General features: G+C 57.0%; 1 protein-coding gene across 1 annotated transcript; it reads right to left on the bottom strand.

Annotated features, from left to right (window-relative positions):
• Nucleotides 1–2,827: 2,827 nt before the first annotated feature.
• Nucleotides 2,828–10,268, bottom strand: ZP1 (zona pellucida glycoprotein 1). Its single transcript, XM_059143659.1, has 12 exons — nt 10,076–10,268; nt 8,814–8,935; nt 8,287–8,602; nt 8,007–8,150; nt 7,027–7,214; nt 6,859–6,956; nt 5,311–5,438; nt 5,033–5,222; nt 4,808–4,952; nt 3,500–3,581; nt 3,244–3,363; nt 2,828–2,994 (listed from the first exon to the last, which is right to left on the bottom strand). The coding sequence occupies exons 1-12, from the start codon at nt 10,266–10,268 to the stop codon at nt 2,840–2,842; spliced, it is 1,881 nt and encodes a 626-aa protein (XP_058999642.1). The 3' UTR covers nt 2,828–2,839.
• Nucleotides 10,269–13,218: the final 2,950 nt, after the last annotated feature.

Genomic DNA, 13,218 nt, shown 5'->3' with positions numbered 1-13,218 from the left:
AGGAAAGTCCAAAGCGGAGACTGCCCCCCTCTCTAGGCAAAGCAATGGAACCTAGTGTGGCAGGGACCCTCCCTGATCATACACTTTGGGCATTTGTTTCTGCCAAGAGAACCCTCAGACAAGGAGGGACAAAATCTGTGTACAAGGCCTGACTGCCAGAGGTATCGAAGTTCTCATGCCCGTGTACCCCGGCCAGGAGAGAAACTGCCGCAACACCAGTCTCCCTGAAAGCTATGGCGACTTTAGGGTTACATAGGGCAGTGCCGCGTTTGCCATATCCACGGATCAAAATCCCAGGGGAAAATTACAGAGACCTAATCCTCTGGAACAAGATGGAAGAGCTCCCCCACGGGGAAGGGCAGAGGCCAACTTGGCGGGAAGTCTGGGAGACGAAGATGCCCCCGGACTTAGGAGAGCTCTCCGCAGGCAGGCAGAGAAGTTCAGGAGAGCAGACGCAGAGTGCAGTTTGGAAGACGCAAGTGGCTCGAACCACGCCTGTCTTCTAATCAAAGAGGCATATCTAAAAACATTTTGAGAAAAAAATCTTAAAAATAAAGAAGGACGCCTGGGTTAAGCCTCTGCCTTCGGCTCAGGTCATGATCTCAGGGTCCTGGGATCAAGCCCAATATCGGGCTCTCTGCTCAGCAGGGAGCCTGCTTCCCCGCCCCCAGCCTCCTTGTGATATCTGTTGAATAAATAAAAATAAAAAATAAAGATTTTTATTTATTTATTTTTAAAGATACTAAGTAATCTCTACATCCAAAGTGGGGCTCACACTCAATCGTGAGGTCGAGTCACAGGGTCCCTGGTGGAGTGTGCCCCCACAGAGGTATAGTTCAGACCAGCAGTGCTGTTTGACGAGGCTCGGGAGGCAAAGCTTTACAGGACACTGATCTATGGGCGGCCAGGCTGTGGGGGGCCGGCATCCCGGTGTTCCCACAGAGACTGACACAGGACTGACTGCCCCATCAAAAGCCGTGCCCCTTTTAAGAACTTCTGAGAAAATAATCTACAAAGAATTACAGGCTTCAGTGAGGAGAACCAGCGTTCAGCACCAGTAATAGATTTGGTTTCCATCAAAAGGAGATAAAATATATCACAGTTTAACTGCAACATGGAAGATAAGGCGTCTATTAAAAGTGATAGTTAACACCACAAGATCGTCTACCTTTGTGGTAAAACACACCCGGGGGAGATGAGTCAGTTACATGATGGGATTCCATCTGGTATCTACACAATCAGGCTTCGTTTAAACACAGCATCGGTGCAATTCACAGAACCAGCCTTCCGTGCAGTCTGAAATGCTTGCACGAGCTGGGATGCTAGAGGCAATGGTGAGAAGAGGCAGAGTTGGGGGTAGAAGAACCGGCTCCCTGACCTCTTAAGAGCCAGTCAGCCGGCTCCTCCCATCACCAAGCTCCGAATCCTTGCGCTTTCACACCAGCCCCGAGAGTACCGCCTGGGGCACAGGCCAGGAGGAAGGTGGACTGACCCGGCCCGCCCCACTCACAGATGGCAGGACGGGCCCAGATAAAGGAAGCGATGCAGTTCCATGCCAGAGCAGGCGTCTGAGGCTTCCAGCCCCAGTGTTCTGCCACCTCCGGCTAGAAAAGCCTAAAGCACAGCATTTCCCCAGCCCCTCATCTGGGCTATAAACTGGTCTTCATATTAAAAATAAATAATTAAGAATTTAGGGAAGCATGAAGTTTGGCATAGGGGAAAAAAATTCTAAGAAACAGTCAACATTTACTGAATGCTAGGGACCATTCTAAGGACTCTTACCTGTTAGTTTATCTAGCATCCCTGTGCAGATGGGTATTCTCCACATTTTATGGAGGAGGAAACAGGCCTAGACAAGTTCAGTAATTCAACATTGCACTGCTAATAAGAGCCAGAACCAGGGTTGTAATGAAGCCTGGCTTGGGAGTGGCTGGAGAGGACCAGTATCCTAGAGACGGAAAAGCTGGAGCAGGCCCTAGCTGAGGAGCCCCTACCCAATGTCAAGGCCACCGGCCTGACCTGGGCTCCTCCACTTCCTCTCGCAGCTCAGCCCACCAAAGACAGACCTTCAGGAAAAAGTCAAAGGCCAGGTTTTGACCCCTTACCAGATTATTCTCTCTTCAGAGGCTGAACCCCACTCCTACCCTTCACCCTTTCCAACTTGCTACCCCTTCCTATCCTAGACCTACACATCTGTCTGGAAAGGTCTTTGCTGCCAAGTCCAAGGTGAAGGCCCAAGTCCCACACGGGCAAACGAAGGTCAGCAGCACCGACCTGTCTGGTGAGCGTGCCCGCTGTGCCAGCGTCAGGTCCCCACCGGCTGCTGTGCCAACAGGGGGCAGGACCTAGTCCTGGGAGGCTGAGGGGGTCTGGGACTGAGAGCAGTAGCCCGTATCCTTTAGTGGGACACTGGGAGCTCAGAGCAAGAATGAAGAGCTCTTTTAAGTTGGGCTCAGCCCTTTTGGTCCCAGGAGATCTGGGCTTCCCCTAGTCACAGGGGAGCTGAGCATCGTGACTGGAGGATGCCCAGGACCAGGGCCCCATCCTCCGGGTTCCTTTTCTTCATTGGTGCTCTGACTCAGCCAGCGTTTTACCGCGCTCTACCTTCACTTGTCCAGTTTTCTGTCTGGAATGCCAGTTCTCCTTGCTGAGAGACGAAGTCTCCCAAATTCAGCCTTGGGAGACCCCAGACCCTACCCCACTTGCGGCACATATTACCCACAGAAGAGGCCACACTTCTGAAAAGACAGAACTGGTGCTAAGGAACACGCTTTAGAAAGAAATCCTTCCAGTTGCCACAGACCGCTCTCACACGTGCTCATGTGCTTGACACAATGGTTTATTGAGCCCCTTCGCCCTCTGTGGCCTTCCTGGAGCTTCCGTGCTTGGCTTGGTGCAGGCCCACGAAAACACCGACCCCTAGGACCAGGGCAACAGCCGCCAGCAGAAGGACCACCCAGAGGAGAGGCCTCTGGTTGACGTTCCTGGGGGAGCCTGCCAGAGAAAAGGGGTTTGAAGGCTTGCGGGGCTGAACGAGGCCCCCCAAATGGTCTCCATCCCCCTGGACCTTTGTGACCACGCCTGGCAGAGCCAAAGCTGCCCATCCACAGAGAAGGTGGACTGCATCTCTTTGCCTGGTTCCCCACTGAAAGCTGTTCCACCCTCTCCTGCCCGCACAATGGCCGAGCGCCCCCTGGCAATACACGGGCCCAGGGCCTGAGGGCCCGTCCGCAGTGCTGGTACCTGTGGGCCCCAGCGCAGGCTCCTGCCTGTAAGAATCCTCAAAGCCCACGGGCCCTGGAGAGCTCACAAGGTTCTGGGGCCCAGCAGCAGTGCTGCGGGCAGCAGAGGATCGTCGCTGTCCTGTGAGGGGGGAGTGACAGCACCTAGCCTCCTCTCCAGCCCCTGGTTGCCCAGAAGGCGGGAACAGGCCTGCAGACAGAAGAATAAAGGCCGGCCCCCGCCACGGCCCCCTCCAGGTGTCCTAGCCCAGACTCACTCGAGGGCCCAGAGCTGCACATAGTGGGGCAGGTCTCCAGCCCCGAAGGGGAACAGGCAGAGGCACTGCAGAAGAAGTAAACCTGTGGGGGAAGACAGAAGGTCAGGGCACGGGGCCGGCTCGGACCTACAGTGGGAAGCACCAGGCCAGGCACCCAGGGTCCAGGACCCAGGCCAAGTCCACACTGCTGCCAGCCGGCCAGCCAGAGGGAGGTCTGGCCACGTGGACCAAGACCAAGACTGCAGCCCCTCCTGTGGAGACTCAGAGCCACAGGTGTGCCTTCCTCCATCCCCAGGACCCACGTCTGTAGGGGAGTTCCTTGCCAGCAGGCAACCCTGCCCATGACCGAACCCCTGCCTTTGCCTGCTCCGCCAATGCTCGCCTGACTGCAGGGACCCCTGGGCGTGCTGGCCTCCAAGAAAGGGGCCCTTCACAAGGCAACAGGGGCAGAGGTCCCAGTGACTGGGCGCAAAGCAGGAGACAGGGTACCCCCGATTCTGGAAACAAGAAGGAGTAGAAGCAGGAGGAGTGGGAGGAGCTGAACCAGTTGAACCAACCAACTGAGGTGCCTTCTTCCAGTAGGGGAGGGTCTTGGCTCCTGGAGAGGTGCGTGGAGGAGCAGAATTAAGCCACAATGAACAGGGCTCCCCAGTGAAGTCTGCCCACATCCGTGTACTAACAAGCAGCTATTACACGGAGGTTTGTGTGCAGCAACGTGAGAAACAAGTATTGTTCCACAGAACAAGTTATAGGGTCGCCCATGGCCTGGAGGGACCGTTTGTGTATTCTGAGGAAAACCTAAATATAGGAGTGCTAGCGTGGACTCAGTCAGTTAAGCTGCTGCCTTCGGCTCAGGTCATGATCCCGGAGTCCCAGGATCGAGCCCGCATCCGGCTCCCTGCTCAGCGGGGAGTCTGCTTCTCCTGCTGACCCTCTCCCCTCTCATGCTCTCTCACAAATAAAATCTTAAAAAAAAAACTTAAGTGTGTACCCATAGTTTATCCATTTACCTACCAGAGAAGCTGGTTGGTTCTAAACATTTAAAGCAGATCTATGTTGAACACAGTTTCTGGAGTCAGAAGCAAAGCCCCTCTAGAACATGGTGACCGGGTTCAGATGTAGGGGTGGTCGCATCTACTTTCCTTCTTCCTCTTGAACACTTTGCGGGTTGCCTCTGGGCTGACTACCCTCCAGGAAGCCCCGTCTGGGACCTCGGTCTGCTCTAGCTCGCAGGGCGCTGGAGGGCAGGGGGGACCAGCTTCTGAACCGATGGGGAGCAGGCATGAAGGGGCATGTGGTGCTTCTTACCCATCCCCTGAGGGCCCTCTGGGAGCCAGGGTGCAGGAGGGCGAAGGTGGCCACGGTGAAGCGCCGGTAGTGGGATGGGAAGGAAAGCTCTGCCCCGTCCAAGGCTACCAGTTGGGTCCTGTAGCTGTCACCATCAAAAGGACACCTGGGAAGGAAAGTTGAGGAGGCTGCAGAGGGATGGGGCGGCAGGTGCAGGGCGCCCCTGGGAGCCCTACTGCTACTCACCCTTCGGACAGAATGGGCCACTGAGGCTGCTGGAAGGGGCTGGCCCCGGGAGTGGCCCAGCACTGGTGCAGCAGCAGGACCAGACCGGGGTCTGTCCTGTGCAGGAGCCGGACCTCCACTGGGACAGGCTCACGCAGCAGCCTCACGAGGGGGTAGTCCCCTTCCTCGTAGAAGGAGCGGAAAGTCTCATCTGTGGGGTGAGGGGCTCATGAGCCTCAGTGGGCTGGTTGGGGGTGGGAGGAAGCGGGGCAGCGAGAGAAGACCCAGGGACCACGTACCTTTGGCGATCCGAAGCTGGAGATGCAGGGGCCCGGACTGGGTCACAGGGGCTGGAGAGGGTGGCGGGAAGATGGATGCCTGGAGCGGCAGGAAGTCACTGGCGTTGAAGATGCAGCGCATGTGGAGCCTGAGGTCAGGTGCAAGAGAGCACGTGGGGGAGAGAACCCAGTGTTGTGGAGGCCGGCTCGCTGGGCAAACCAGACGTCAGCTCCGAGGATGCAACGGGGCGCAGTCCAGCAACGCAGCTGGACGCCACTGAGCACGTGCTAGGGGGACCCGAGCCCTGCCGGCCTCATCTGGCCAGGACCACTCAGGCTGGTCCCAGACAGCCCCCCAGGGTTGTCATGGTCCACTGGGACTGGGGTCTAGCCTAAGAGCACACACTCTTAGTGGGGGCCCACGCCTGGCGCCCCGTGTTCTGCAAGGGAAGCTGACCCCATCCTACCCCAGCCATCTTCACCTCCAGCTCCTAAGGGCTCTCCTTTGACCTGGGAGAGGAGCATTCCAGCCTGGGTGGGGTGCTCCCCGGGAAAACACGCTGCAGCTGGAGACGGGGCCTGGCACAAACCAGGTGCTGACCGGCATCGGGATCCTGGCCGGAGCTGGAGACCTTGTCTGAGGAGCCACCCGCCGACTTCTGCGGGCTCGAGTTGTTTCCCTCTCGGCTCCCTCTCTCTGAGAATCCCTGGCGCCCTGCTGAATTCTGGCTAGCGCCCCCAGCTCCTAAATCCCAGGGTCGAAAGCACAGTGGACCTATCCCTCCAAAACCGGGCCTGTAGGTTCTTAGAATTTTAAAGCCAAAGACATTGGGACCCGCACACGAGCAGCCCACCCCAGCCCTCCTGGCAGGGCAGCTGGGGAGAAAGACTCTGGGCAGCCACGCGGGGCCAAGCATTTGTTTTGTTTTGTTTACGGATGCATTAGCTCTGTCTGACAGGGTGACCAGGCGGAGTCCTGGCTGGGGCCCCTAGACTTCCAAAATGGGTGCGACAAGCACAGGTGCCCTTGGGGCACCCCCACTGGCATCCTGGGCACCGAGGGTGGTTCTGCCACCGGAGTCCATGGGTCCTAGTGGTCCCTTTCAGCCGGAGGTCCTCCCTCGGCTCCTGCCCCATCATACCCTCAGACAGCTTCTGCCCCCAGGGATCTTCTGCCCCATTAGTGGCTCCGTGACCTGAGAGAAAGGGGTTGCCACACCCACACACATGGACCCCACTGTTTCTAGGAACCTCGATGGGGGTGCTTGCTGCTTAGTTTCTGAGTTCAGCTCTTGGTAGGATAAAGGCCAGTGCTCCTGGGGACCCCTGCCTGCTCATGCACTGTCCAGTGTAGGCAGACCCCACTTTGTGCTCCTATCAGAGGGCCATCCCCCCACCCCCAGCCTGGTAGGGGAGGCCTAGAAGAGCCCAGAGGCTCTCCTGACATCACACAGCAGGGAACAGCTGGGGCGTGAACCCAGATGGCTCCAAAGCCTGTTCGAAGCTCCCTTGTGCTCCCTTCACACCCAAGCCCACAGCCCAGCCTGTTCCCGAAAGGCTCCCTCTCACCGGAAGGTGCCGTCCCTTGTGATGGAGCCCTGTGGCCCCGTCCGAGCCTCGATGTCAGACACCAGCTGATTCTCATAGATGAGCTGGTTCCCAGCCACCTGTGGGGGCGACAACTGGGTGAGCCCTCGAAGGGGCGGTCCTGGGCGCCCACCCTGACCCCGCTCCTACCTGGGCTGTGGTCCCACAGCGGGAGAGGGGGAAGCGGAAGACCACGAAGGACCCGGTCTCCTGGGTGGGGGAGCAGCCGGTGGGGGCATAGGCCATGTGGAGGTTGGCCAGCGTGATCCCGTGCGCCAAGGCAGTTTCTTGGGACACCACCAGGACAAAGTGGCCATTTCTGAAGCACTGGACAGTTGCTGGGACAAAGGTGGGTCAGAGAGGCCAGTCAGGTCCCACAGGTTAGTGCCCGTGCAGCGTGGACATGGGGAATGGGCTGGGGGACAGTATTTAAGTGTTGCCCTGGGACTCGGGAGACCTGGGTGCTCATACTCTGTGCCAGTGTTGGCTCAAGGAACCCCCGGACAGACCCAGGCCTTCTCCCACATGACAACAAAAGAAACTACAGAAGTATGAGCGCCACTGAATTTCTCTCTAAATTGGGCTGTTCCAGGGACACTGGGCTGGCTCAGTCGGAAGAACATGGGACTCTTGTTCTTGGGGTTGTGAGTTCGAATCCCACAGTGGGTGTAGAGATGACAAAAAAAAAAAAAAAACTTCAGAAAATAAACTGGGATGCTCTAGATAGAAAGGTAGGGGTGCACGTAAAGAGAGCTACGACAGGATGCCTGGGGGCTCAGTCACTTAAACACCTTCGACTCAGGTCATGATCTCCGGGACCTAGGACCCAGCCTGGAGTCAGGCTCCCTGCTCAGCGGGGAGTCTACTTTTCCCTCCCCCTCCCCCTCCCCATACTCTCTTTCAAATAAAAATCTTAACAAAAACATGAAAACCCAAACTATTGCTAGTTCCCTGGGATAATGGTTATCAGCAAGCTGGGGTGTATGGGCACCCCACCTAAAAGGTCCCTTCTGCAGCCACTCTGGGGCTCAGGCTGTCCCAGGAACAGGGTAGGCAAGGCTGCAGTGCTGGAGAAGGAGGGGGAAGAGGAAGCCCTCTGAGGCTTCAGGGTTCAGGTGGGAGAGCTATACCTGTGTTGCCATAGTAACAGGGAATCGCTCTGCTGTTGTCATAGCAGCAGCCAGCCTGCTGGCAGGCTTCCTTCGAGCTTCTTCCCACTCCACAGGAGATGGCCCTTGAGGGCACCTGGCACAGCTCTGGAGTCAGAGGTGCACCTGGGGGTGTGACAGAGCCGTGAGGACAGGAGAAAAGGCCGCACCGGGCAGCTGACTTCCAGGGCAACGGAGGGACTTGGCTTCCTGTGCCCAGTCAAGGGTGATTAGGCTGCCCAGATACAGAAGTCCTACATACCTGAGTATGGTGGCTCGTCAACCCCCCAGGGTCTCAGGGTGCCCCCCTGGGGTGGGGCCTGGGTGGCATGGGAGGTGGGTCCAGGTCCGAGGGACGGCAAGGCAGGGGTCACATGGACGAAGCTGTGCTCTGGGTTGGGGCGGAGGGACCAGGCCTGGGGGATGGGGCGGGAGAAGCCTGTGTGTGGTGCCAGGTGTGGGTCCGGAGTCCAGGTGTGGGCAGGTTTAGGACAAATCAGAGTGACATCTCCTGTTGCCTCAACTTGACCATTGGGCAGCACGGCTTCGATGATCACCTTCAGGTGGGAGCGCCCGTCCTGCAGGTGAGGAGATAGGGGAGCGGCGAGGGGAGGCCTCCCAGCATCCCAGGCAGGGGCAGGGGAGGGGGTGGTCAGGCAGGGAGGAGATTTTCGAGCTGGTCCCGGGACTCAGTGTCCCTCCCTACCCACCACCTACCCAAAGGCAGGACGGATCCTGAGCTCCCTCTCCAGCCTGAGGCTGTGCGAGGCTCCCCTGGGCAGTCCCTACCTTCTCCAGCACGTGGCAGCCTTTGTAACCAGCAGAGAAGACCGCGTGTCCCGGGGGCTTGGTGGTGACCCAGTGGTAGCAGGCAGAGCAGTTGTTTACCTCAAATTGGTTCCCAAATTCATCTGGGGCAAAGGGGAGAAAGACAGAAGGAAGCATCGGAAATGTTTAAGGGTGCAGGGGCGCCTGGTGGCTCAGTCGGTTCAGCGGCTGCCTTCGGCTCAGGTCCTGATCCCAGGGTCCTGCGATGGAGCCCCGCATCGGGCTCCCAGCTGGGAGCCAGCATCTCCCTCTCCCTCTGGCACTCCCCCTGCTTGTACATACTCTCTCTAGGTCAGATAAATAAAATCTTAACGTGTTTAAGGGTGAAGCCAGAGGCTGTTAGCATCTGCTGAGAAAAATCACACTTGGGCGCAGGAGACCCCGGCTTCAGGCTAAGCTTTGCTACCGGCGGACTGACTGTAAAGGAATAGCTTTAACAGGTCCGATCTTTCCAGCCACGCTTCCCGCCTGACAGCACACAACAGCAAGCAGGAAGGAAGACACTGGTGAGGACAGGTTAGCCGGGTCTCAGGCCCCAAGGTTTCTTGTAAACTCGGCTCTCCACATTCAGTGCAAGAGGTTGCTCAGACGCCGAGCGGAGCTTTCCCAGGTGCGCACGAGGAAGGTCCGAATGACGGGAACTTGGGCTGTTGTAGCCGGGCTGGGGCAGGCATCGGGGAACACCTGCTAGGTACGCAGCCCCCCATGTCAGCCCAGAGCACCAGGGCGCTCTCTGGGTGCCAGCAGGCTCCTGAACTCCTGTTTAGTTCATACCTTGCCCAGGGCAAGGTTGGGGTCACCTTCCCCATCTTACGGTTAAGGAAACAGGGGTTAAGAGAGGTCAGGGGAGTTGCTGAAGAACACAGAGCTTAGAAGATGCAGATTCAGGTCCTTTGAAACTCCCTTTTCTCCACACCAGGTCAGGCTCCCGAGGGCCCTGCCCCTCAGAACAGCCTGGGGGCCAGCAGCCTGGGTGTCGGCTGGGGTCCCAGATGCAGAGCCTGGGCTGAAGCAAAACCCGCATCTCAGCAAGAAAGCCGGCGCACACGTACCTGGGAGCAGGGAAACTGAGGCTGACAGCTCCCCTTCATGGTGAGGGAGTGGGGGCCCAGAGGCCTCTCCTTGTCCTGTTCCTGGTGCAGGGGAAAGGCCCTAGCCACCACCAACCCTCCCCCGGTCATGCATTCCGTGGAAAGTGCGGACCCCGGCTTAGCCACACTCACCTACCACCTTGAAGCGGATTGTCTGGCCTGGCCCCGGGAAGGCCCATAGCTGCATGCCCTTGACCCCACAGTCATAGCCGTGCCACAGGCCTGAGGGACCAGGTTTGGGGTGTGGCCGCTGCGTCAGCCCCAGAGCAGCCACCAGCAGCAGCGCCACGCAACCGTCCCGGAGCCTGGCCGAGATCCCTGCCATCGGACACACCAGGGCAACGGCCCACCCGACCCTCAGCCCCAGGTGAGGCCCAGGACTATATGGCGGAGGAAGGCAAGTGGGAACTTCCAGGGGCAAAGGGCGCCCACCTGGAGCAGCTCTGCCAGGCTTGCTCCCAGGGGCTCTGGTGAAATTCCCACCCTGAAGGCCAGGGAAGGCACCTCTCAGTCAGGGAGCTGCCACTTGCCCCCACGTCCTGCCTTACAGCTGGGGCTTGAGGCCGCCTCAGTAAGGGCGTAGGGTGGCAAACAGTGGCTTTCAGGCTGACTGGGGTCCCTGGAGGGGGAAGGGCTGGTGAGGTGGGTCTTTCCTAAAGGACAATGGAAAAGCCTTTAAACTTTTTCTTTTGACATAGTTTCAGACTTACTGAAAATATTCCCGTATACCCTTCAGCCAGATCCCTCAGATACTCACGGCTGTTAAAACAAGACAGCAGACTCCCAGCTAGAGTCACTTAGGCTAAGCCTCACATCAACAAACTAAGACTTAATTACAGTTTTGGCTCTCCCAGAAACGGAATCTCAAACCAGCCAAAAAAAGGAATGGCCTGATGAGCCCTAGCTGGTACTCTGGCCCACATACCCCTGCAACGAACCAACCCCCATTTTTGCCAGTGTAAGTTCCTTGTTCCCGCTCCCTTCTGCCTATAAAGGTCTTTCTGGAGAGTTCCTATCTGCTAAACTGGAGGCTAGATAGAGTTCCTATCTGCTAGACTGCCTAGAAAGGTCATTCTGGAGAGTTCCGATATCTGCTAGACCACAGGCTGCCTGATGGACGGTTGCACAAAGCCAGGAGACTGAATAAAATTCACTCAGTTGAATTTTGTTTCTTGACAGTGTCTTTTTACACATATTTTCTCTTTTTCACTCCTGGTCTGTACACAGACGCCCACCTCCACACTTTCTTCTGTAACATTTGAGAGCTGTTTGCAGATGGTTCTCCTTTTACGGCTGAATACTGCAGTGTGTTCTTTCTGAAATACGAGTAAGATGCTCAAAACCAGGAAGTCAACACTGGTGTCACACAAATGCCCAATTTACAAACCTTATCCAATTTACCAATGGTCCTAATCAAGACTTTTAGAGCAAAGGAGGAAAGTGTTTTTTCCCTAGACCAGGATCTAGCGTGAGACCAGGATCAGGCTTCTTAAGCTCCTCCAGCCTGGGACCGTCTGTCCAGCTTTGTCCCTCATACCCTTGATGTCTGGAGGAGTAGGGGTCGGTTACTTGACAGAATGGCCCTCATGCGGGTTCATCTGGCGCTTCTTCCCGATTTGATTCAGGTGATGCCCTAGGGGCAGGTGTATTAATTTTCAAGGACTAAATAGCAGAGCTGCACAGGTGCCTTTGCCAACAGACATTCTCACACAGCTCTGGAGGCTGGAAGTCCAAGGTCAAGGTGTCAGCAGGCCTTGTCTCTTCTGCCGCCACTCTCCTTGGCTTGAGATGGCCACCTTCTCCTTGTGTCCTCACGCGGTCTCTCCTCTGTGCGCACACATTCCTCATGGCTCTGTGGGTCCACGTTTTCTCTCCTCGTAAGGACACCTATCAGCTTGGATTAGAGCCCGTCCTCACATGCCCATGTAACCTTATCACCCCTGAAAGCCCCACCTCCAGATATGACCACATTCTGAGGCTCTGGGGGATCAGGCTTCCACATACGAGCAGAGGGCACAATTCAGCCCATCCCAGGCCCGAAGAGCCCAGAAGTGACGCCTTAACCTTCTCAGGGCATTCTAGCCGGAGGCTCCTCTCGCTGGTGGGTCCCATGACTGTGGATATAAATTTGAAAACCTGGGTGAGGTGTGCTCTGCTGTCTGTCTTTCGACACAGGAAGTCCTTGATGGGAAGACCCTTGGAGACTCCTGTAGGGGACCATCCTGGTCCTCACCCTGGAGGTGGCCATTCCCTTCCCCTGTCATTCCCTCCACACTGCTTGCTTCCTGCTATAGCAGAGCGCTCGTCCTAAGGGGAAGGGGGGGGATGGCTCAGGTGGCGGAGAGAGCCCCAGCCAGAGGAGCCGAGAGCCTGGGTTCTATTCTCCCTTCTTGCTCGAGAGCCCAGGGACCCCCCACCCCCGCCCCCGCTCTGTAAAGCAGGTGGGGACTGGAGATGGTGTGGTGGGGATTAGATAGAGGGCAGGGTGTCTCCCAAGGCCCTAGAAAGATGAAAAGAGCAAGGGAACCTCCTTCTGGTTAAGGGCAGAAGGATGCCTTCGAGACAAGTTGTGCTATACTGTCCTGGGGAGGGGGAGCCCTGAACCCTGGGTTATGAGTCCAATTCTTGCAAAAGCCCACAGGTGCCAGAGCTCACCAGCCTGGAAAGGGTGCCAGCTCCCTCCGCTCCACCACCAGAGACCTTAGAAAAATCACTTACCTGCTCACCGACTCCATTTTCTCATCTGTGTAATGGGGCCAGTAACAGCACCTAACCTGCAGGCTTGCTGCAAAGAGGAAATGCGAGGACCCACGGACAGTAGGGAGGGCAGAGCCTGCCTGGCGTGGACACAAGAGCAAAAGAATCCACGGTTGTTTCCACGGCTGAGGAAAGAGGATCAGATCAGAGCAAACTGACTTGCAGGTCTTGGCTTCCCACGTGGTCTCTTTCTAAACAGGTTTGGTCTGTCTCTTACCTTTTCTATTTCATTTTTATCTTATTAAAATGGGGGCTTCAATTCCGTAATCTATAGAATGGGATTAAGAGCAAGAGCAACCTCGTTGGGGTGGCGTGAGCCTGAGGGGCTCACTACGTGAGCTTTCCGCCCTGTCTTGCCTGCTCTGGAGAGCCAGGGACAGAAGGAGGGTGCCACAGCAGCACGGGGCCTCTCCGGGCTGGAAAGACCAGGTTCTGTCCCATTGCCTCTCTGCTGCTTGGGGGCTTTGCCAGGGCCTCGCGAGTCGGGGAGTTTGAGGACTGTAGGGCAGGTCCGCCCT

Source organism: Mustela lutreola, chromosome 1 (genome assembly GCF_030435805.1).
Source record: "Mustela lutreola isolate mMusLut2 chromosome 1, mMusLut2.pri, whole genome shotgun sequence".
NCBI classification, from domain to species: domain Eukaryota; kingdom Metazoa; phylum Chordata; class Mammalia; order Carnivora; family Mustelidae; genus Mustela; species Mustela lutreola.
This window is presented reverse-complemented; position numbering and strand designations above follow the sequence as displayed.